Genomic DNA, 25,959 nt, shown 5'->3' with positions numbered 1-25,959 from the left:
AACATTCCTAACCTCAACAAATTTGGGTGCATGAAACTACCCCAAATTTGGGAGACTTACATTTTGAGAACTTCAGCCCAACTGCCAAGTCAACCAAATTAGCCCACCAGAGGGCACCATTAGGACTGTAGGAACAATATTAGTTTCTTGCTTTCTTCCTCATTTGCTTTTGTTAGTGCCTGCGTACATATACCATTTCTTTATGTTCCTGAAGATGGCAACGTGACGTTGCCGAAATATAGAAGTTATTTATTAAAGTTGACTTTAATTAATATACTTTATATGCGTTGTTAATTCCATAAACTAATTACCAGTTATGTATGACCAACGTATAAGTCTTGCTACTAGAACAACAGCTTTTGTATATCTTTTCAACATGAGTCTCTCACGGGGTCAAGTTCCAAAAGAGTGGAAAGAGGGTAAAATTGTTCCAATTCATAAGGGTGATAAGGTGATAAGAGTAAGGTTTTGAATTATAGACCAGTCTGTGTGTCTGGAGTTGTGGTCAAGGTATTAGAGAAGTTAGTTAGGAATAAAGTTCAAATTGGGTTGACAACAGAAAAATACTCATTGGCGGCCAGCATGGGTTCACTAAAGGAAGATCGTGCTTTAGCAACCTGCTTACTTTTTATAATAAAGTGACAAATGCGTTGGATAAGAGTGTTGCATATACAGTGGTATATTTAGATTTTGCAAAGGCATTTGATAAATTGCCACATGACAAGCTGGTAATTAAACTGGAACGGATGGGGCTGAACAGTAGATTGATTGTCTGATAGGTATCAGCGAGTTGTCTATGGAGGAGAGATATCCCAGAAGAGGAAAGTTACTAGTGGTGTACCTCAAGGGTCAGGGTCTGTTTTGGGTCCATTACTGCTTAATTTGTATGTAAATGATATTTGGAGAGGTCTGAATGGTGATGTGCAGTTGTTTGCAGATGATGCAAAGTTGGGCAGAGCTATCAGGAGTAGTGTGGATGCTGTACCTTTGCAAGAGGACTTGAATACACTGTCTGAATGGGTAAATAAGTGGGGATGTCAATTCAATGTTTCAAAGTGTAAGGTTTTGAAATTTGGGAAGCAGAGATGGGATGTAAAGTACACCATCGGTGTGAATATCTTGGAAGAGGTAGAGGAAATGAGAGATCTGGGAGTGATTGTAGACAAGGACCTAAAATTTCGGGGACATGTTACTAAAATAGTGAAGACAACACAGTGGATAATGGGAATGATGCGGAGGACATTGATTTGTAGAAGTAAGGATGTTATGGTTCCTTTGTATAAGGCTTTGATCAGGCCACATATGGATTACTGCACAGATCTGGTCACGTGGTTTTCAAAAAGATGAAATTGCGTCGGAAAAAGTTCAGAGGTGATTGACTAAGGTGGTTTCTGATCTCTGGAATGTAGAGTATGAAGTCAGATTGACAAAATGCAATTTGCAGAAATTGGTGGATAGGAGGAGGAGGAGGATATGATTGAGACATATAAGCTGTTAAGTGGTTATTACCAGATTAACGCCGGGGAGGTTTTGCACAGAATGGGTGAGGATAGCAGGAGAACGAGAGGTCATTCCTGGAAGCTGTATAAGGAGGGTGTGAGCAAGGGAGTGAGGAGCAGGTTTTTTTTTTGCATGGAGAGTTGTGAGGGATTGGAATGCTTTGCCTGAGAGTGTGGTGTGTGCAGAGATAGTGAATATATTTAAGGCACAGTATGATAAACTGTGTGTGTGTATAACAGTGGACCTCCTCCCATGATGAGTCTTTGACTCCATGGAGGTTTTTATAATAATAAAATAATAATAATGATATATATATATATATATATATGTTGATCCCATACACAAGAGGTTGAAAGATCTATAAACACATTAGTGCTGAGTGTGGGTACAGAGGACTGAGAAGGCTTGAAGGTTGTAGTTTGGGAATACTTCATGAGGAAGGCTTTTCCAGGGAACAGAGGTGAACGGAATAACAGAGTAAGAAGAGAAACAGGTTTGGTGTGTTTGCAGTTGCACAGTAAAGAGATACTGGGCAGTTGCTCTTGTATTAACACATACAACAGAAAGTAGAGTAATGATGGTTGCCAGTACAGCAGAGCAATGTCCACTGAAATACCTGTAGAATAGACAGTGCTGAAACACTGCATCTGTGAAATAGCGGTAGAAGTGCATCTCTAAGAGAGGGATCATCTATGAGCCTAATTACATATCTCTGGACAGCATCATGGATTTTAATTAGTTTCAGGTGCACACCCCAAACATGAAAGCAGTATTCTAAGACTGGGCAGATTTGGGATTAATTGCATTTTGAATGAAAGAGAATGCCTAGTTTTTTAGATTTTGAGGAAGCTATTGATATGATGTATTTATGCCAGGGAAGGCTGGACGTATATGTTAGTTCAAGCAGAGAGAGAGAGAGAGAGATCTGATATTTTCTTGTGATTCATGTATTACTGAGAATAAGGGTAGGTCAGTCTATCCCTTTTGTGAGAGAAAAGGCAAAACCGTGTTTTGGTGACACTCTACATGAAAAGCTTGTCCTTGCTCCATTGATGAACAGTATTTAGATTCAATGTTTAAGGCACTAGTAGTAAATGATCTTGTAGCTTGAGATGTCAGAGTACTGCAGAGTTTGTCAAACGAGTAGGATGAATGGAGAGTGCTTTTGTCTGCAAAGCTGCAGATAGCATTAGTGGTGATTGTGAGATGATAATTTATGTATTGGAAAAAGAGAGTAGGTGATAGGACAGAGCCTTGAGGCACTCCAGCATTGGTGGTGAAGCTCAAAGAGAGAAGGGGGGGGGGGACCACCTGTCATGACTCACACAGAAAAACCAAGAGAAAGCTTACTCAATTACATAGAATTGCATGGAGACTAAAGGATGACAATTTCTTTAGCAGGCCTCAATGCCAGACACAGTCAAAAGCTCTGGAAATATCAAGAGCAACAGTACAAGGTTCTCCTGAACCTTACCATGACACATATCCAGTGGTAGGTGATGTACACTATGAAGTCAGCCTCTGAGAAGTGAAGTTGGCTGGCTATTGATGACTTTCTCCGTTACTTTGGAGAAGACAGAGGTGTTGCCAATTGGTTGGTAGTCTGACAGTAAACGTCTATCTCTCTCTTTTTTTTTGGAATAGGATGGATACGTGATTGCTTCTGCACACTGGGATATATATACCAGATATGTATAATAGATTGTAGAGATAATACAGGACATATATAAAATGTGTCTAAAGCGCAATGGTTCAGAACAACTGGAGAGATGCCATTTGTCCAAGTTATTTAGTAGTATCTGATGTGTTTTTGTCAAAAAACTATTAGAGGCATACATTGCTTGGATTCTGGTATGGTAGAAGGTGATTTCCCATCATTGTTATAAGTAATATACTCCTGCATAGATGATCATCTATGCAAAAGTTTGAGGAAAAGAGTGATGCCAGGTGGTTAGCTTTTTCTTTTCCATTTGGACAGGAGGAAATTTTCTGCTATTGGCATTTATAGTCTCATTTGGATCTTCTGATGAATGTTTTGAATATATGTTGCATGCTTTGATACAGGATGAGTATGAAAGTGGAATTCTTGATGCAAGCCACTGCAGTAAGCAGAATTTTTTTCTCTGCTGCTTTGATACACTTTTGCTTAAATCAGGGGTTGGAAAGAGGACAAGGATTTTGGATAGAATGGGAGATGAAGGCCTTCATGTCTTTATCCTCCGATGAGGATAATTTCTGTGACTCATTTGGAGATGTTAGGGTCAGATAAGGAGGAGCAAATGTCAGATCAAGGAAAGGAAGAGTAGAAATTACAAAAGTCATCCCAAATGGCATCTTTACAGTGCCAGAAGATGCAAGGCTGGAGTGGTTGGAGGAAGGATATTCTGTGAGAGGAGATGAATGAGATTGTGGTCTGAGTTGCCAATGACTTCAGTGTATCTGGAGAGCGAAGAAGGATATCAGGAATTCAAGCAGGTAGATGTTCAGTTTTAAATCATTACTTATTGCAAAGACTTTCTTTTCATCCAGCTTGGTTAGTGGTGTTGGAAAAGAAGAGCCAGTTGGGATTGTGGATGTTGAGGTCACCCAAGAAGATAACCTCACTATTTGGATAGCTAGATTGTAGATAGTAATTTCATGAAAAGGAATGTAAAGAGGTTTGAGTGGTTATCAGTGTTTGGAAACCAGTAAATTCAACAAATAAATGATACTAAATTAATGAATGAAACCTTGAGTCAGAGAAGGACAAAAGCACAGGGGATTCTAAATTAGCCATTTTCTGGTAGGGTATGTCAGATCTCATAAAAGGCACAGGTGTCACCCTCGTGGTGAAAGGAATTGTGAAGTGTGTAAATTTGGACATTGGAGGTGGACAGTAGAAGATGCAACTACATTCTGAGTTTTTCTCAGAAGAAAGATGTCTGGTCTGGAAGACTGCAAGTGATGGTGAAAATCATTTGTGTTTGTGTTAATGTCACAGACATTAGTAAAGAGGATGTGAAAGTGAGTTTTTAGTTAGGAGATTCTGGTTTGTATATTGTAATTGGCTGTGGTGTGACATTATTGTTGGGATTAGTTTATGAGGGAAATTCATTTTATCACAGTCATTATTTGTAAGAGACTTCATAAGTTTAATTATGATTAGATGGAAGAATACAGTGGAGATATGCAGTGATAGAAGACAGACTCTTGGACATGACGTCCATACAGAGAGAAAACAGTCTCCATGTCATGACATGGCCTAGACAGTGCCCCAACATAACTCAGACTCCTTTTCCAGGTATGACCTGGCAGAGCATGCAGCAGCTGGGTTATGCACCAGTCGACCAGGAATCCTCCTGACTCATTACTGATAAGATTGGGCCTGTGCAGTGGCCAGCCTGCAGGACCATTGTTTTAACTAATGTACCCTCAAAATGGAGGAGGTTATGGGTCTCTATGTATGGTTGACACTACTTTGAAGGATATCATCACTCACAATGCACAGAGGAAAAGGGGGAGAGGGGGAAAGAGAAAGTAGAATCTTTATTTTGGAGACCAAACATGCATTTGCCACTTCAAACCTCCAATAAGCCAGGTGGGGGTATATCTACAGCCAATGAAAGGCATCTAAGACATCTACCACATAGTGTTTAGTTGGCATTGTCTCCAACTAGGAAGGTATCCCATTGTTGGGGGTATACTCACTGGTTTTGTCAGAGCCCTTTTGTGGAAACAGCCATAACATGGGAAGATGGGGTTGACTCAACAGAGAGAGACTGTATAGTGCACATTCCTACCCATTAGTTGCTCATCATCTTAATACTGTCATTTTAAATATAATTCTGTCATTGATAATCCTTTCTTTCTTTCTTTTTTATTTCCTAATCCATCAGATCCATAACTTAAAAGTAGTTTTTGTACACTGTCTTGTATACATTTATTTTAGTGTTTTGATTAATTTCTCTCTTATTCCAGATAATTGTGTATTCAGTTGACTCTCCACCTTATAAGATCTGTTTATTTAATTTGCTTTTTCACTAAATATTGTGCTAAATAGCTGAAATATTTTACTTGCTCAACAGGTTGTCCATTCAGGATAAAAAATAACCACCATTTTCATAATTTTCATTTATTATTGTAGACTTTCATGTGAAATTTGTTACAGCATTTATTCAGTTTATGCAGGATTCCTTAACAAAATTGAATACTGGATTTATTTAAGAGTATTTGCATTAAGTAAAGAGCTGAGATTTGTATGTCCAGTTTTGATATGTTCTATGCCACATAATAAATAGATAGAGACAGAGAGTTAAGAAAGGAGATAATGTGTGCTCTTGTTTATACCTGATTTTATATTAGACCATCATGTGTTAGGTATAGAAACAGTGGTATTTTTATGCATTATACTAATTCCAGGAGTATCCGGAATAAAGGAGACAAACTGGTGGTGCAGATAGCATTGCCTGACCAAAGATTATTGGAATCCCTGAGACGTGGTTGACAGAAGAGGATATAATAAGAGGAATAGAAGTAGCAGTGTACAGTATTTTTCGGCATAATAGGAAGGGAAAGCATGGTGGTGGAGTTCTGCTTATGAAAGGTGACGACATGTGTCCTCTACGAGTGGAGACTTTGGAACTAATGATTTTGAAAGCATATGGTGGGCAAGACAGGATATTTATTAAGGTGTTGCTACAAACCAAGCAGCACAGAGGATGGGGACCAGGAGATGTTTAGACAGTTGAGTCTGACAAGTGCAAGATGAATGATTCTGATTTTTATGGAACCTGTGGCATAGAAATTAAATAATAAAGTAACACATAATATATATGTATATATATATATATTTTTTTTTTTACAAAATAAACACATTTAATAAAACACAAACAATATATATACACTTCAAACAAATATTATCATCATCATCAAATTCCTGCCATGTACCCTCAAGAGGTGTAGAGGATATGATAGTATTACATGAAAAATTTACATCATTACTAACTTCCTATCTACAATTTTCCTCCAAATCAGTCTGTTACTTGCCAAGACTCCAACATTACCAGATCTTATATTTCTGTCATCTAAGGCACTTTGTACCGTATCAATCCACCTATATCTTGTCTTCCTCTGGGTCATTTTCCTGCCAGCTTGGCAGAGAACACCTGTTTTGCTAATCTTTCTTCGCCCATTTTGTTTAAGTGACCATACCACCTGAGATTAGCTCTGCTAATGCATTCCTCAATGCTGACAATGTCAAGTTCTTTCCTAATATTCTCGTTTTTAATATGATATTGCCATTGATGCCATCTGTTCACGCCTCTAATCTTTCTCAGGACTCTCGTATCTGTCGTCTCTAGTCTTTGGTCAAGTGTTTTACTTCTGACCCAGCTCTCACATCCATAAGTTAAAACTGGTTTGAACACTGTCTTGTATACAGCTAATTTAGTATTTTGACTAATTTCTCTCTTATTCCATATGAATTTATTCAATTGACTTCCTACATACCAGCTTTGTTCATTCTGATGATAAATTTAGTTTAATTCTTTATCCCAGTGAGAGCAAACAAAGTTTGCGATTGAAAATATCTTAAGGACTGAATATAGTGTTGTACTATCTTACCTAGGTAAGTAGTACAACACCAGGCAACTTGTAGCAAAGGTGGAGCAAGCTACCAACACTCCTATCCCAGTATCTCCCATAATGCAAAACACATCTCATTGTGGATATGTATACTGTTATGCATTAAGGGATTGGCCACTACCGACACTAGTTTTGACCTTTATTGAGGTCTCTTCAGTGGGAGCCAGGCCCAGAGTTGGAGATACCAGGCAGAAGCAGTAGCAAGGTCATCTTTGTGTTGGTAGCTTGCCCCACCTTTGCTACGAGTTGCCTGGTGTTGTACTACTTACCCAGGTAAGATAGTACAACACTATATTCAGTCCTGAAGATATTTTCAGGCGTAAACTTTGTTTGCTCTCACTGGGATAAAGTAATAAGTCTAACCTAGTGAAAAATAAACTTCCAACATCTTTCTCTAAATCCAGAGTAATTTAATAAAAAAAAAAAAAAGGTGGCAAACCTTTTGATAACTCCTATATGTAAAGATGACCTTGCTACTGCTTCTGCCTAGTATCTCCAACTCAGGGCCTGGCTCCCACTGAAGAGACCTCAATAAAGGTCGAAACTAGTCTGGGTAGTGGCCAATCCCTTAATGCATTTGTTGATTCTGTTGTCTATTTCCATATTTATGCCTAAGTAGCTGAAATGTTTTACTTGTTCCACAGGTTTTCCATTCACAACACAGTTGACATTTTCAATGATTCTGCCTATTTTCACTGTCTTTGTCTTTTTATTGCTGACCTTCATACCCTATCTATTACAACAGTTATTCAATTTAGTCAGAGAATCTTGCAGACTTGTAGCGGATTTATTTAGAAGTATAACATCGTCCGCATAAAGCAAAGAGCTGACATTAAAATCACCAATTCTGATATCATGTTTAATACCACATTCCTACATAACACAGTGAATAATGTACATTCTTGTCTCACACCAGATTTAACATTAAACCAACTTCCTTTACTTCCTTCAATTCTAACTGCTGACTTACAACTCAAATAAAGACTTAGTATTGCTTGATATAATGTCCCACTGACACCATAACACTGCAGCGTATTGAATAGCTTCCCTCTTGGCACCTTGTCATATGCCTTTTCCAAATCGACAAAACTTAAATACAGATCTTTGTTATATTCCCATGCTTTCTCGACTATTTGTCATAAAGTGAAGATCTGATACTGACAGCCTCTATCTGGCCTGAATCCAGCTGGTTCTTCACCAAGCTTTACTTCCACAATTCTTCTCAACCGTTTCTCAAGTATACTTGCATAGATCTTGCCAGGAACACTCAGTAGGGAAATACCTCTGTAATTCTCACATTCAGTTTTATTTCCCTTTTTATATATGGGTACTATGAGAGCTCTACTCCAATCATCGGGAATTCATTCCTCTGTCCATGCTTTCTGAACTATGCAGTGCAGCCACTGTAAGACTCTTATACCAACATACTTCAGCATTTCTGGTCGATTATCATCTACTCCTGCTGTCTTTCCACATTTCAAGCCTTTGATGGCTTTTTCTGCTTCAAGTATGGATATGTATTCCTGACTGCATAGCTGTTGAGTGTTTTTTTTATCACTGCGCGTTTGGTGAAGAACCAGCTGGATTCAGGCCAGATAGAGGCTGTCAGTATCAGATCTTCACTTTATGACAAATAGTCGAGAAAGCATGGGAATATAAAGAAGATCTGTATTTAAGTTTTGTCGATTTGGAAAAGGCATATGACAAGGTGACAAGGATATGGAGTAATTACTTTGAAAATTTGCTAAATGAAACAAGCAGTGATGACAGCGCAGTGATAAAAAAAACACTCAACAGCTATGCACCACTGACACCATAACACTGCAGCGTATTGAATAGCTTCTCTCTTGGCACCTTGTCATATGCCTTTTCCAAATCGACAAAACTTAAATACAGATCTTTGTTATATTCCCATGCTTTCTCGACTATTTGTCATAAAGTGAAGATCTGATACTGACAGCCTCTATCTGGCCTGAATCTAGCTGGTTCTTCACCAAGCTTTACTTCCACAATTCTTCTCAACCGTTTCTCAAGTATACTTGCATAGATCTTGCCAGGAACACTCAGTAGGGAAATACCTCTGTAATTCTCACATTCAGTTTTATTTCCCTTTTTATATATGGGTACTATGAGAGCTCTACTCCAATCATCGGGAATTCATTCCTCTGTCCATGCTTTCTGAACTATGCAGTGCAGCCACTGTAAGACTCTTATACCACCATACTTCAGCATTTCTGGTCGATTATCATCTACTCCTGCTGTCTTTCCACATTTCAAGCCTTTGATGGCTTTTTCTACTTCAAGTATGGATATGAATTCCTGACTGCATAGCTGTTGAGTGTTTTTTTTTATCACTGCGCTGTCATCACTGCTTGTTTCATTTAGCAAATTTTCAAAGTAATTACTCCATACTTCAAGGATATCTTTTTCTCCCATTTTCATTTCACATTTATCATCTCTAACTCCTTTTACTGCACTCTTTCCTTCATTCCTAAGCTTCAACAACCTCCAGAATATTCTGCCACCTTGATATTTATTTTCTATGTTCTTGCCAAAATCCTCCCATGACTTTCGTTTAGCTAGTTTTACGCACTGTTTAGCTTTCTCATATTTGTCTCTGAATTCTTTAAGAGCACAAGCTGACTTATTTGCCAGGAACTTTTCATATGCTTTCTTCTTTTCCTTCACTGCCTCTTTAACTTCCTGTGTCAACCATGGAGTTCTAATTTTTCTATCCTTGCAGACAACTTCACCACATGCCTCTATGGCTGAATCAATCAGGGTTTTCTTCAAGGCTTGCCACTGAATCTCCAAGGTTTGGTTTCTGTTTTCAAACTCTTTCATTTTTTCTTCAATAATCTTTGTGTATTTTAGTCTACAGTTCACATCTGAGAGCTGCTCAACTTTATTAGCTTTAAAACTTTCTTACATGTCATTCTTTTCAATATGAAATTCAATTTTATCCCGCTCAAGACTAAATAGTGATCGCTTCCAATTTGAAATCCTCTGTATACTCTGGTGTCCTGCACCAGTGAGAAAACATCACTATCAACAATAACATAGTCACAATGAGACTTTTCTTATTCCTTGCCTCTTCTCTCCATGTGAATTTGTGCACATTTTTATGTTGGAACATGGTGTTAGTAATAACCAGTCCATGTCCTGAGCAGAAATCCAACAGGTATTTGCCATTATTATTAGCTGTGCTCTTTTCTCCAAATTTTCCCAAAACATTTTTGTATGTCTGACAATTACTTCCTACTCTGCTATTTAGATCCCCAACAAAGACCAACTTTTCCTTTTTCATTGTGTCAGTAGTGACAGCACAGCACAGTAGAACATTCTGTGGGACCATAGGCACAAATAAGTCTCATTGTCCAGTTCCCCATTCTGATATTTGCCCAAATCATCAAGAGGATGAGCCTCGTATTTTGTGTTGAATACTATGGCTACTCATTCTTTTCCTTGATTGTCATTGCCTGAATATAACATTTTGTATTTATTGCTCAGAAAGATCTCAACAGTTTTTTTTTTTTGTTTCAGTCACCCCTATTATGTCGATCTGGTACTTATCTAATTCCTCTGCTAGCTCCATTTCTTTGCCATTCAGGCTTCTTATGTTGATAGTACTGATCTTTAACTCTGGTGATGTTCAGTTGGGGTGTGTTTTCAGATTTGTTCCAGTAGCCGACTTTTCGCTGTTTGCCCTGGTTTCCTGGCGAAAACAACGGGCGGCTTTGTTTAACTGGGCGACACCCCAGCCAGCATGACATTTTGTCATGTTGTACCATCATTTTGTATTTTGGCCAATATGAATACAATTTGGTCGGCTAAATCCCAAATTGCCAGCCCATCCTTGTTCGTTCAGTATCCAGGTAGATACCCAACAGGGTGCGTCACGAGAAGGTGAGGATTGGACATTAGATCAGAAGCCCTGGTCGGTTCTCCGCATTCTTTTAAAGGCTATGTGGAAGTCTCCTCTCAGTTATACTGCTTTGACCCTTAAGCACCACCAAAAAAAAACAAACAAATATTACATAACTAAAAATGTAATTGGATCCAATGCCTTTTAAAAAATGAACTTACACTTAAGACTAGACTAAACACTTTGTTTTCACAATGACAAAAGGTTTATAGCCAGTTTCTTTCTCTGTCAAAGTCCATTTTCGAAGATATATGACTTTATTCTTCATTTTCATAGGATCCTTTATCATCACTTATGTAGCACACATTAATTCTTCCTAACTAAATTCTGTCTCTTTTTAGTAAAAATAATAGTTAGATCTGGTGTCCTTAAGACAGATGAAACTTCCTAATCAGAGTTTTCTCGAATATTCCTTTGGAACATAAATAGCTTACAGGAACAGGGTACTTTGTAAACTCCAGGCAGAGAGAGAGGAGGAAGCTGATCTTTCGTAGAATGGATAAGGGTAGCAAGTTTGCGGTGGGGCTTATATGCTGTGTGTAGGTTGTACTGTTTTAGTATCTTGGCTATTTTTCAGATGTGCCACGGATGTAGGGTATGGTGATGGCATTTTTAAAATCTTGTTGACGAGAAGGACGGGGAATGGGGGAGGAGTTGATTATTTTTTTGATACTGTGATCGCTGTAGCCATTGGAGAGGAAAGTGCTGTGTATGTGGTTAAGCTCAGTAGTGAGGGCGGTTGTGGGCTCTGTTGGTCAGAGTTTTAATAATGCCATATTGTTGAGAGGGGTGGTGGTGGAAGAGTTTGTGAATGTATCTGCCTGTGTGTGTGTGGGGGGTTTTCTGTATACGGTGAAGGTAAGTGTATCATTAGGCAGGCGTGTGACTAAGGTGTCTAGGAAGGGTAAACAATTGTTCTTTTCCTTTTCCATAGTGAACTGGATTCTTGGATGTAGACTATTGAGATGACTGAGGAAGGAGTCTAACGTGTCTGGGCCATGAGGCCAAATAGAGAACACATCATCTACATATCTTAGCCAGATAGAAGGTTTGAGTGGGGCTGAGTCTATGGCTCGTTTTTCGAAATCTTCCATATAGAAATGTGCCCTATGTATTGTATTACTATAAGCCCCACCGCAAACTTGCTACCCTTATCCGTTCTACAAAAGATCAGCTCCCTCCTCTCTCCTGGAGAGAGGAGGGAGCTGATCTTAAGCTGATCTTTGGACAGACAGGCAGATCAGCATCCATCCGTCTAGACGAACACAAGCCTTACATCTTCAAACACAACTATATGTTACATTAATTGTTTTTGTAATCCCCGTAGATGTCCTAGTGACTAGGACGAAATATATTCTTCATATATATTCACATATATGAAGAATATATTTTCACATATATTTTCGTCCTAGTGACTAGGACGAAATTCTTGGCGAGTATGCGCACTCCATGAAACTGGCAAGCAAGAAGTTAGGTATAATGGCTGACACGTTGTCTAGGTTAGCGACAAGAGAATGTCTTCATAAAAACACAAAACTTAATATTTTTAAAATACAATAAAATTCCTGTAAGTAATATAAATATCAAATCTGGCAAGTACATAAATTTTTAACTGCTTTACATATCATTTCTGATAAAACAATTTCAATAACAGGCACATCGCAAGTGCCGACAATGCGTGTTATGAAACTAAAACTAATAAACATTCTAACATAAACAATACATAAAAATATTCAGAATTTTTAATTGTGATTATTTTTACATCAGTTTCATCTTTCTCTGAAAATTTTTTAAAAAAAAATTTTTTTAAATATTTAACATATATCTAAAACTTTTAATGCTTATTCCTAGATCTTAAATAATAACGTGATTCATGCTTATCATTATTTACACTCTCGAAATCACTAGTTTCAGAATCATCTGATGCTAGAGACAATTCGGAATTTTCTTCTTCCAATTTACTATACTTACAAATCTCATTTCTATATTTGTCAAATATTTCATTTAAACTACTTGAATTATGCCCTAAATCTACAGAATCATCACTTATCAGAATCAAATTCTACAGGTATCTGAGATTTTACAGGTTTCTGAGATTCCTTATCCTTATTAACTAAATTAGAGGTATTTTCACATTCCCCTGACTTACTTAACTCTATATAAACATCTCTAAATATAATAATGTCTCTTTCATTTAACAATGCCACAGTCGATCGACAGGATTAATAAAAGGATTAAAATAATATTAATTAAAAATCTCCTAATTATTAACAATGGCGCAGTCGATGACAGGATTGGTTATGACTTAACTATTTTAGAATCGAGAAAATAAATCTTGACTCAAGTAAAATGGCTACAGGAGACAGTAATTCTGGTAGTGAAGTTTCTTTAATTAAAGATGAGGAATTTTTTAGGTTAATTAATCCAACTTTAGTAATAACTTCTTTTCTCAGGAGATAGTAGTGAAAGCATAGAAACATTTTTTGGATATGAAGAAAAAATTAGAGAAAATGGTCAGATTTTCATTTGTTGATTATACTTCGTAATAAATTATTGGGCAAAGCCAAAACATTCTTAACCACATCTCCTTTACTGAGAGACACTGACAGTTATGCCACATTTAATATCAGAATTTTTTAATATCAGAAAGTGTAAGAGAATTAGGGCCTAACATTTGGAAAATTCATCAGTGCATTCAAGGTAGTAATGAATCTGTTTCAAAGTATTCTCATAGACTTTGGAGCATTGCTCATAAATTTAATGTTTCATCTGAAGAGAAATCCTCTTTGGAATGGTTGCTGTTTAATCAATTTAGGCTTGGCCTTAAACATAATTTGAAAGAAACAGCATACAAGAAAAAGGTTAAAAATCTTGAACAGTGTTTTGAAATTGTTAAGGAAAAGGAAGAGAGATTTAGAGATATCTTTCATTCTGCAAATAATAAACAGGTAAATTCTTTCCAGTATAATGAACCTCATTCTCCTAGCATTGTGGCTAAAGATAAAGTGAGAGAAGGAAGGTTTCAAAAATTAAAAGGTGCTAAGAAAGAGTCTAAAGAAATTTCTGTGAATTTCACTGAAGATATTCCAGAATCTGAATCCAAAGTAAAATCACATGATTCAGGAAAATTAGAGGAACTGAAAACATTATTTAAATTAAGGGGATATTAAATCCCACATTGTTTTAAAACCGAATAAGAAACTCAAAGATCGGAATCAAAGAGTTTCATGCCGAATATAATAACTATAAATGTATCGGCAACTACTAGCGTAAGCTAAAGCACGTAGTACAAACTAGGGCAACTCGTTGCAAAGGTGGAGAAAGTTCTGATTGCTATTCTTAGTATTTTCCATAATGTAAAACCCATCTCCTAGGAGATGTATGATGTTATAGATTATGGTGGAAGGTCACTACCCAGACCGGTTTCGATCTTTATTGAGATCTCATCAGTGAGTAGCTAGACCAAAGTATAATACTAAGGGTATAGCGAAAAGAACTTATATAGTCTGCTATACGAGTTGTCAAAAAGGTGCACCCATAAATTATTTAAAGTAAAGAGCCAATAGGCTTCATTTCAATGATGTAAAACATTATTTAAATTAAGAGGATATTAAATCCCACATTGTTTTAAAACCGAATAAGAAACTGAAAGATCGGAATCAAAGCGTTTCATGCTGAATATAGTAACTATAAACGTATCGGCGACATAAGCTAAAGCATATAGTACAAACTAGGGCAACTCGTTGCAAAGGCGGAGAAAGTTCTGATCATTATGGAAAATACTAAGAATAGTATTTTCCATAATGTAAAACCCATCTCACAGGAGATGTATGATGTTATACATTATGGTGGGAACTGAAAACATTTCTTAGTGAAGAAATACAACAGAGACCAATAGTAAAAGCACAGGAACTTCTGTTTAAGTGATATCTGATTTAACAATATCCAATAATCTTACAAATACTCAATCTTTCTCTTGTAAATCTGATGGTATTGATAGGAATAAAACATCTCAAAGGAGATATATTCCAAAATGCTTTAGATGCAATAAACCTGGTCATTTTGCTAAAGACTTATGTTAAGGAAAAACCTTGTTTTCAACATAAGAAATCAGAGAATAAAGAAAAATCTGGAAATAGTTATTATTCCAATATCATACTGGCAAGGACAGAAATGTCAAACTACTCATTAGACATGGGTAAAGCTAAAGACAGCTCCAACCCTAAAAGAGAATTTGATGTATCATTAGCTCCTTATGCTAATGGAGGTAATCCTTTGACAGTTCTACAAGGATTTATTGAAAATGTGCCTTGTGAAATCTTACTTGACACTGGTGCACATATTTCACTCATTTCTTATAGTTTGTTTAACAAAATTAAATCTCTAATTCCAAATGACATTTCAGTTTTAAGTTGTCCAATTAAATTAAAGGGTATATTTGAATCAGAAATTTCAGCTGATAAGCAAATCAATGTTTTTATTTCAATTCCTTGTTTTCCACTGAAAGTTTGTCGTCCATTAATAGTTCTTCCGGAATCCTCAAATCCAAATGTACAAGTAATATTTGGAATTGATTTTCTGAAACGTCATGGCTATGCATGTAATTTTGTTGATAATACAGTGTCCTTGTGTGGACTAGAATGCCATTTGGACAGGAAATCAGGTGACAATGGAAAATTAGAGCAGTCTCCTGAAGATTTTAAACACCCTGATATTGAGATCCTAAAGAAAGATGAGAAGGAAAATATTGAGGAATTAAAAGAGAACTTAGTGCAGAATTCAATGAAATCAGCAAATACCAGTGAAGAAAGGAATAGAATTCTGAAATTCTTTAAACCTGCCTTTGAATTTTTCTCTGATGTTTTCACAGAGGATATTGTTTCAATGTCTTGCACTAATGCAGTAGAGCACTCAGTGCAGATTTGTACTCAATCTCCTATTTACATTAGGCAATATCAGACTCCACCACTGAAATATATGGAGCGTTGCCAGAAACTACTGCAGGAATATGAAAAGGCAGGAATAATTGAGAAGTCAAATTCTCGGTGGAACAGTCCATTCATCTTAACTGAAAAACCAAATGGAAGCCTGAGGTTTGTCTTAGACTTGAGAGCCATCAATAAGGTTACAAAGCCTATTGATTTCCCTCTGTGTAAAATTGAGGAATTATTGATCTGTTTGGAAGGAGCACAATATTTTACAAAACTGGATTTAAATTCTGGCTACTTTCAGATTCCTTTGAAGAAAGAAGACAGAAAATACTTCGCATTTACTACTAAATGGCAGAAATATCAAATATGTTGATTACCACAAGGTACAAGAAATTCTACTATGTCATTCCAGTCTTTAATCAGATATGTTGGGAAATGGAGTCATCTGTTTTCAGGATGATCTTCTAATTTATTCTAGGAATATAGATACCCATTCTAAAAATCTATGGAATGTCTTAAAGAGATTAGATGAGGTAAATCTATCTTTAAAGTGCTCTAAATGCCAATTTTTCTTAAAAGAAGTTGAGTATTTAGGTCATAAAATCAGTAGAAAAGGAATTATGCCAACTCAGTCAAATGTAGAAGGCATATCATCAGCTAAACCTCCTAAAACAGTTAGGCAAGTTCACAGATTCATTGGTATGTTAAATTTCTATAGGAAATTTATTCCTAATTGTTCACAGCTATTGAGACCCATAGTGTGCTTGACAGGGAAAGGTGTTAAATTCGATTGGGGTGAAGCATCTGACAAACTAAAACTGGCATTAACTAGTTCTCATTTACCCTAAGTTTGGTGAAGTATTTTATCTTTCTGCTGATGTTTCAAATGATTGCATTGCTGCTGTATTAGAACAAAAAGAAAGAGAAGATTTTAAGTCAGTAGCTTTTATTAGTAGAAAATTGTCCAGAATTGAATTATTCAACCATAGAGAAGGAAGCACTAGCAATAATTTTTTCACTGAGAAAATTTAGATACTTATTGTTAGGACAACCTATTAAAATAAGATCTGATCACCAGCCTCTGTCATTCCTAAGTACTATGAAGGATAAAAATCAACGTATAATTAGGTGTGCACTAGAACTACAGGAATATAATATTGATGTGGCTTATATTCCAGGAAAAAGAAATATAGTAGCTGATTACTTATCTAGATCTCTAGGATCTGATGATGATCAATCGGCTAGAAATAACCATTTTAATCAAGGTGAAGAAGAACGATTGTTATGGGAGATTTTAAGTACAGCAGTATAAATTGGGAAGAGGAAAATGCATGTAGCAATAAGGGAATGGAATTTCTAGAATTCTTCAGGGACAAATGTCTTAGGCAACATGTAATAGAAGGAACAAGAGGTTCAAGAGTTTTGGATTAGATCATAGCATCAGAAGAGTTTATAATATCTGAGATGACATCTCTCCCACCAGTTGGAGAGAGTGACCATATGGTTTTGACTTGGAAAATGAATAGACAGCAGGAGTATCAAAGAGACGGGAACTTATGTGGAATTATAAAGCAGGTGATTATAATAGTCTTAGACGTCAACTTCGGGAAGTTTCATGGAGGGAAGAATTGGAAGGACGTGATATCATTAGTGCTTGGAAAATTGTGAAGTAATATTTGTTAGCAGCAATAGTAAGCTGTATTCCACGAGTGAAGAGGACACAATTTGGAGTAAAGTGGATGACAAACAATATTAAACAGGAACTGCATGCAAAAAAGAGGATATGGAAGCGATATAAGGAGACAGGCGAAGAGAAGTTGCATGAAGAATATAAGACACAGGCCAGGAGAGTGACTAGTATGGTAAGGAAGGCGAAACTGGAATATGAGAAGAGATTGGCCCTAAGATCCAAAGAAAATCCTAGGGAATTTTTTAGCTATGTGGCTAGTAGGAGGAGAAATGACTGTAGAAGAATGACATTGTGATAAAAATGGGAATGGAGTGACTGATGCCGATGACATAGCGGAATTGATCAATGAACACTTTATTGGATTATTTCATCCTGGAGGAGTAAATTGTAATACTAGATGGATAGGGCAGGTTCGAGGTTTAGGGGTGCAGGAGGAGAGTGTGTTCCAAATGTTGAGTACTCTGGATGGTATTTCATCACGAGTTTCAAGAGAATGTGCTAAAGAACTGACAACACCTCTGACCTGGCTTTTCAATGAAAGTCTGGCTGTGGGAAAGGTGACCAGGGAATGGAAGGAAGGTAAGATAGTGCCATTGCATAAGGGTGGTAACAGACTGGAAGTGTCTAATTATAGGCCAGTTTGTGTGTCATCAGTAGTTGTTAAGATCTTGGAGGAATAAGTGAGGGACCGTATACAGCACTGGGCAGATGAGGGTAATGTTATCTGTGAGAGTCAACATGGATTTGTGAAAGGGCACTTTTGTTTTAGCAATATGCTAGCCTTTTATAATAAAGTTATAAGAGCAGTAGATGAGGGAAAGGCATATACTGCCATTTTCTAGGACTTAGTGAAAGCATATGACAGGGTGCCACATGATAAGCTGATATTTAAGTTCCAGGACATAACCTGGATGTCAGGTTGGTCAACTGGATTCAGGATTGGCTGTCCGATAGGTAACAGAGAGAGTTGTTTATGTTGGGGCAGTTTCAAGGAGGCAGAGGGTTACAAGTGGGGTCCACAAGGCTCAGTACTAGGACCTATATTGTTTAACCTTTATATCAATGACATTATCAGTGGATTGCAGGGAGATATTCAGTTGTTTGCAGAGCTGGGAAGGGTTATTAGTAATAGTGCAGATGTGGTAGCCCTACAAAGAGGATTTGAATAAGCTAGACAGATGGGGGAAATGAATTGGGGGGTATCGGTTTAATGCAGCAAAATGTAAGGTCGTGAGGTTTGGGACACATTGATGGGACAATGCATACTCTATGGGAGGAGCTATACTGAAGGAAGTAGGAGAGACAGGAGATCTGGGGTTGATGACTGATAGAAACCTGAAATTTAGGAGACATATTGCAAAGGTGGTGAAGGTAACACAGAGGACTGCTGTAATAATGAGAATGACATTGACCTGCAGAGATAAAAGGGTTATCATTCCGTTGTATAAGGTTCTGATCAGACCACTCTTAGCCTATTGTTTTCTCAGATTTGGTCTCCAGGATTTGATGGGGATAAATTAATTGTGGAAAGGGTACAAAGGCAGATAACAAAGATGGTTTCAGGACTGTACAATGTTAGTTATGAGGATCGGCTGAGAAAATGTAGACTGCAGAGTTTAGTGGATAGAAGAAGGAGGGTGTATGATTGAGACTTTTAAACTGTTGGGAGGTGGTTACAGGGTTGACACTGGGGAGTTCTTTCGCTTGGTTGAACAGAGGGAAGGAGTGATGACAAGACAAGGGGCCATTCCTAGAAGTTACGAAAGGAAACTGTGAGAAGATCAAAAGATAAATACAGGTGAAATTATAAACAGAGTAGAGGATAAGATGGGAAGAACGAGATTCCATCCCTGGAAGTTGTGTAAAGATGTGGTGAAGAAGGATGTTAGAAGTAGAATTTTTGCACGGAGAATGGTTGATGAGTGGAATGCAATGCCCGAGTGCATTGCAAATGATTTTAAGGTTCAATATGAATGGTCTACATTAGACTCCATGGAGGCTAATGTAATAATAATAATTTCTTTTGAAATATCATACAACATTTTAAATGCTACTACTCATTTATTTTAATAAAAGTAAAGTTGGCAATGTTATCCCCAGTTCACTTTCAGATAATATAGTTTGAATACTAACAATAAAAAAAAAAGATTTTTTTTTTATTTACCTTTAAACTGAGTGCTGCGACTTGGGCAAAACTTCCAGTCAAAAGTGATCCTATGGAATCCAGGGATAAGCCAGTGGAACAAGATACAGTATCATTATCTAGCTGTTTCACAATTTCCTCATGTGGAATAATTTCTGTAAATAATATATAAACAGTATTTCATATTCAAAGTAAATATGAGAAAAAAATATATAAGAAACACTGAATTTTAGAAAGAATGTATCAGGTGCTGATTGGGTTAGATGTCAATAAGGCTGTGGGAATGGATGACATACATCACGTATTCTTAAGGAATGTGCACAACAGTCACCTATGCCATTAACCTGGTTATGTGATGAAAGTCTTGCAGTGGGAAGGGTTCCTAAGGAGTGAAAAGAAAGCAAAATAGTACCACTACCCAAGCATTATTCTAGGACAGAAGGTTCCAATTATAGACCAGTCTATATAACAGCAATTCTGGTAAAGGTGTTGGACAGACTGGTTACAAAAAGAATACAAGATTGGGTTGATGGACATAGAATTCTTTTATGATGGTCAACATGGATTTGTAAAGGGCAGGTCTTGTTTTAGTAACTTACTTGCATTTTATGATAAAGTAATGGATGTGTTAAGGTAATATTAAATAAGGGAGAATCACATACAATGATTTTCTTTGTGTAAACGTGTTTGATAGATTAGCTGGTGTGCAAGCTGCAAAATATTGGAATGGATAGTATACTGATTAGATGGACTGGAGACTGACTCTGAACAATATCAGCAAGTTGGATATGATGGAACAGTCTCTCGAAAAAGGAGGGTAACCAATGATATGCCATAGGTTTCTGTTCTTGGGCTCTGCTATTTAACTTGTTTGTAAATTATATGTCATAGGGACTGACTGGGGATCTTCAATTTGCTTGCTAATGATGCAAAATTGACGAGAATTATAAATAGCACTTCTGATGTTAATTCCCTTCAGGAAGATTTGAATAGATTTTTGGTTTGGACAAATGAGTAAGGGTGTAGTTTTAATCCTAATAAGTGCAATTCTGCATGCCAAAATGCAATCCTAAATATTGCATTTTGGCATGCAGAAATATACAGATGTGTGCTATATTGATGGCACTGTACTGCAAGAAGTGGATGAGACTCGAGATCTGGGAGTGATGGTTGACAGTAAACTGAAGTTCAGAGGGCATATTGCAAGTTGCAAAGACTGCATATCATAGTGCCACTATGCTAAGAAGTACACTAACATGTGCTGTGCTAAGATTTGGTCACCTGGTTTTCAATGTGATGTGGAAACATTGGAGAGGGTCCAGAGATGAATGACTAATACAATATCAGGGCTCTGGAATGTTGGCTATGGAGAGCGGTTGAAGGAATGTGGATTGCAGAGTTTGGTGGATAGAAAGAAAAGAGGTGATTTGATAGACACTTTAGTTACTGATGGGATTTTATCAGAATAATCCAGAGGCTATTATAAAAAAAAGTAGAAAGCAAGAGAGGAAGAGCCAATGGCCATCCCTGGAAGTTTGTACGAGTGTGGTGAAGATGGATGTGAGAAGTAAATTTTTTAAATGAAGAATTGTGGGTGAATGGAACACATTACTGGAATATGTTGTTAATGAAGGGTGTTATGTCATGACATTTCTTTATTTTATACTTTATTGTGTTCTCTTACTTATATCACTTATTTTATATTATCACCGTGTAGTGTTATCACTTTAACTATATAGTTCTATGGTCTATATACCCACAAATATCAGAACACTGTACTCTCTCATCTACAGTAAAAATCTATCCACACAATTGGCCATTTCTTAGAATGATTAATTATATTAAATAATTAACAAAGCAATACCAGCCTGAAGTCACCTCCTAATCAGGTTCTGGCAATGTTTATTTGATCAAGCTGTGCCAGCCAGATCCCTAGGTTAGAAATTCCTCTTAACCAAGGAGTAACCTTCAGAAAATATACTAAGCTAATCAATTTACTAACTGCTTCTTATCTCAGTCATGGTCTCTGTCAAATAATTCTATCCCGCTCAGATCCAGATATTAGCAAGCAGTGCACTGGATTCAATTCAAGGCACAAACCAGGTTAAGATATTCAAGATACATTTATTAAATTCCTAAGGTTACACATTTACAAGAATAAACTCAATTGGAATATAGGTATCCTAAGTAAAAGGTTAAGCACAGCAACTGTATTTTAAACAACAATTTAAGCATAGGTTAATTCCAAAGCACAAAATTTTGTTAGCAACCTCCAAATATCCTTACTAGTCTACACATTCTCTCAAATTAATTCAATCACATCGGTAACTTTATAGATCATTACTCACAACAATTCATTCAATTAATTACTTGAGAAATAGCCCTAAGACTTAAAATACTGCCATCCATTATTCACTATAGTCCTTTTCCTACAAGTATAGACTTCTGAAACATAACATCTCTTTTCTTCTATATCACAATATTCTTCTCTTTCTTAACAAAAAATTACAAAAGGTTTTAATATTACCATATTTCTGGAAGTATATTCATTCTGTCATTTTATCCTCTTCGTCCCACGGAATGTCCGGTTTTCTTCTAGATGATTGTCTAACAGGCTAGGCTTGGACTTCGTTGTTCTGTCTTTCTTTCCCATCGTGGACTAGAAACAGCATGGCTCAGATCGATCCATGTGGACGTATATGGCGGTCAGTTCCTTCAAGCTTGCTCGGAATGCTGCTGATTATTTCCTTGTAGATTCCTTCCGTACGACATCTCGTAACAATGGCCATGAATAAATACACGCTATCAACAAGTTCCTGAATTCAAATTCACCCTGACTTCACAAGGAAATCCAGAGCAAAACAGACAAAAGACAAAGGAAAAACCTCTTAAAAGGGGGACAAACCCCTTTTATAACCACTACCTTTGGCACCCTCTTCACTCCCCTACCTTTCTGCCCGGCACCCTCTTTTTGCGCACATGTCGTTTTTTTCAATTTGCGTCTTCCCGTAGAATTCTGTGCGCATGCTGCTCCGCACGTAGACAATTGGCCATAGGCTACGCAATTCACCCGAGGTTTTCGTTAGTGGACTTTGAACTTCTGTTACATGCCATAACATATATCTTACAAAGAATACTTCTTCCATTATAAATTCTTACAAAAAATGACATCGTTTACCTTTAAGTAATATTACATAAAATAGTACTAGCATATTATTCATTAAACAATTTGTATCTTTACCTATGTAAAAGCATTTTCGTTGTTGTTTAGCTAAAACTTGTTGTATCCTGAATAAATTATTTCTTTAAGGAAATCTTTTCATTCAAGATCCAACAAGGAAGAGTTAAAAATTTTAAGATTTAGTATGATAAATGTTGTCAGTTGAATCAGCCTCCCACAATGAGTCAATAATAATAATATTATTTATTATACCATTTACTCGAGTACATTCCAAATATCTGAAAGTGTTTACTTGTTCTAATATTTTATTCTATATTACTATTTATTGTTATTAGGTTCCTCCCCCCCACCTCTGAAAGGCACTTTTTGTTCTATTCTTTGGATATTTTCATATTATACTATTCTGAGATTTTACTGAATGATTTTACCGATTCTAAATATTATTTGCTGATGAAGCTAATACAATTTGTTTATCTTTCAATAATAATGTGTGTCAATCCTGGCTTGTTTGTGGGTTTATTTGCATTCCAAATTCTTATTACTTTATAATATACAGGGTGATCAAAATTAAAGTATCCCTTTTAAGGCTTTGTGGATTGTCATCCAGTGATCCAAATGCTGCAAAACTTTGCAGGAATACATTGTGCATCATGAAGAATCAATGTCTTTAAAAAAAAACCAGGTGCCATTCCAAATGCATGGAATTTTCATATTACGACACTTGGCAGGTGGGTTTAAAAAGATGGACATGGGATTTTTCCCTTCATTCTGGTTTTTAATACCATCCACAGTAATAGTATTAACCTTGCCCCAACGTGCTTATCTTGTGAAATTGTACTACTTAAACAATTGCAATGCTGTTATAATTGTTTAGGTAGTATAGCAAATTTCATTGACAGAATAAATGTTGACATGTTCACTATCTCCATATGCTCTGTTATGAATGATTAGTCATTTTGAAAAAAACAGGATTGCTGAGAGTTAGACCAGGCAGAGGTTGCAAACCAATCAATTCCCAACAAGAGAATAAAGTTGCTACTGCTGTTGTAGAGCATGCCTTGAATAACAGCGTTGGTTCCTGCAGTGCATGTGCTATATCAAGACATATTATTATTATTATAAAAACCTCCATGGAGTCAAAGACTCATTGTGGGAGGTCCACTGTTATACACACAGTTTATCATACCATGCCTTAAATATATTCACTGTCTCTGTGCTCACCACACTCTCAGGCAATGCATTCCAATCATTCACCATTCTACATGCAAAAAACCTGCTCTTCACTCCCTTGCTGACACCCCTCCTTATTACAGCTTCCAGGGATGACCTCTTGTTCTCCCGCTATCTTCACCCATTCTGTGCAAAACCTCCCCGACATTAATCTGGTAATAACCTCTTAACAGCTTATATGTCCTGATTATATTCCCCCCCTCCTTCTATCCACCAATTTCTGCAAATTGCATTTTGTCAATCTTTCTTCATACTCTACATTCCAGAGACCAAAAACTACCTTAATCGATTGCCTCTGAACTTTTTCCAATGCATTTTCATCTTTTTGTAAACCAGGTGACCAGATCTGTGAACAGTAATCCATATGTAGCCTGATCAAAGCCTTATACAAAAGAACCATAACATCCTTACTTCTACAAGTCAGTGTCCTCCGCATCATTCCATTGTCTGCTGTGTTGTCTTCACAATTTTAGTAACATGCCCCCAAAATTTTAGGTCCTTGTCTACAATCACTCCCAGATCTCTCATCTCTACCTCTTCCAAGATATTTCTACCAATTGTGTACTTTACATCCCATCCCTGCTTCCCAAATTTCAAAACCTTACACTTTGAAACACTGAATTGACATCCCCACTCATTTACCCATTCAGCCAGTGTATTCACGTCCTCTCGCAAAGCTACAGCATCCGCTCCACTCCTGATAGCTCTGCCCAACTTTGCATCATCTGCAAAAAAACTGCATATCACCATTCAGACCTCTCCAAATATCATTTACATACAAAATAAACAGCAATGGACCCAAAAACAGACCCTTGAGGTACACCACTAGTAACTTTCCTCTTCTGGGATATCGCTCCTCCATAGACAACTCACTGATATCTATCAGACAGCCAATCTCCAATTCCACGAACTAATCTACTGTTCAGTCCCATTCGTTTCAATTTAATTACCAGCTTGTCATGTAGCAATTTATCAAACGGCTTTGCAAAATCTAAATATACCACTGTATATGCAACACCCTTATCCACGCATTTTTCACTTTATTATAAAAAGTAAGCAGATTGCTAAAGTACGATCTTTCTTTAGTAAATCCATGCTGGTGGCCAAAGAGTATTTTTCTTGTCAACCCAATTCTGAATCTTAGTCCTAACTAATTTCTCTAATACCTTAACCCAGGGGTCAGCAACCTGCGGCTCTTTGAATGAATAATTGGGGCTCTTTTCGTTATTAAACGATCTATCTAAACATAGAAGTAAAAAAGAAATATTTTGTAGGTCAAATGACCCCTAACCATATGTCGATACTCAAAAACCGTCAGTTTACATTGGGCGCGATCAGCCAGGCAGAGCGCTACTTTGTAGCGAAAATTAATCGCTACAAATGAAATTAATTTGTAGCGAATGGCGATCGCTACAGTAGTGCTACGATCGAGCAGTTGGCTCGGACACATTTATGATGTCACGTTAGGCAAGCACATGTAGCGCTTGCCTGTCTGAACATGGCATTGTCTTCGCATATAGTGCAGGTGTGGTATGTAAATCTGCTTACTTTGTTAAAATAAGTATAGGTTTTGTAGTGGATGTTGCCGTGCTTTTATTTTCTGGTGATTGTGTTAGGTAATGTGAATATTGTAACATTCAATTAAATATTAACAAAATAAAAATATTTTTATAGTATTGAAAAATGTCAGCAAAGAAGAGAAAGATAGAACAAGAAAATCAGGAGTTTAAAAGTGAA

The 25,959-nt window shown here is 36.9% G+C and overlaps 1 protein-coding gene across 1 annotated transcript in view; it reads right to left on the bottom strand.

Annotated features, from left to right (window-relative positions):
* Positions 1-25,959, bottom strand: part of LOC150098309 (uncharacterized protein C05D11.1-like) — a 287,991-nt gene that overhangs the window by 114,178 nt on the left and 147,854 nt on the right. Inside the window, exon 12 of the mRNA XM_090405135.1 lies at positions 19,833-19,966. Within this exon, the coding sequence (XP_090261261.1) occupies positions 19,833-19,966 (134 nt within the window). The remainder of the gene's footprint in view (positions 1-19,832; positions 19,967-25,959) is intronic.

The sequence above is a fragment of the Typopeltis vanoorti genome, chromosome 15, assembly GCF_054136105.1.
Source record: "Typopeltis vanoorti isolate ZY-2024b chromosome 15, IOZ_Tvanoo_1.0, whole genome shotgun sequence".
NCBI lineage: Eukaryota > Metazoa > Arthropoda > Arachnida > Uropygi > Thelyphonidae > Typopeltis > Typopeltis vanoorti.
This window is presented reverse-complemented; position numbering and strand designations above follow the sequence as displayed.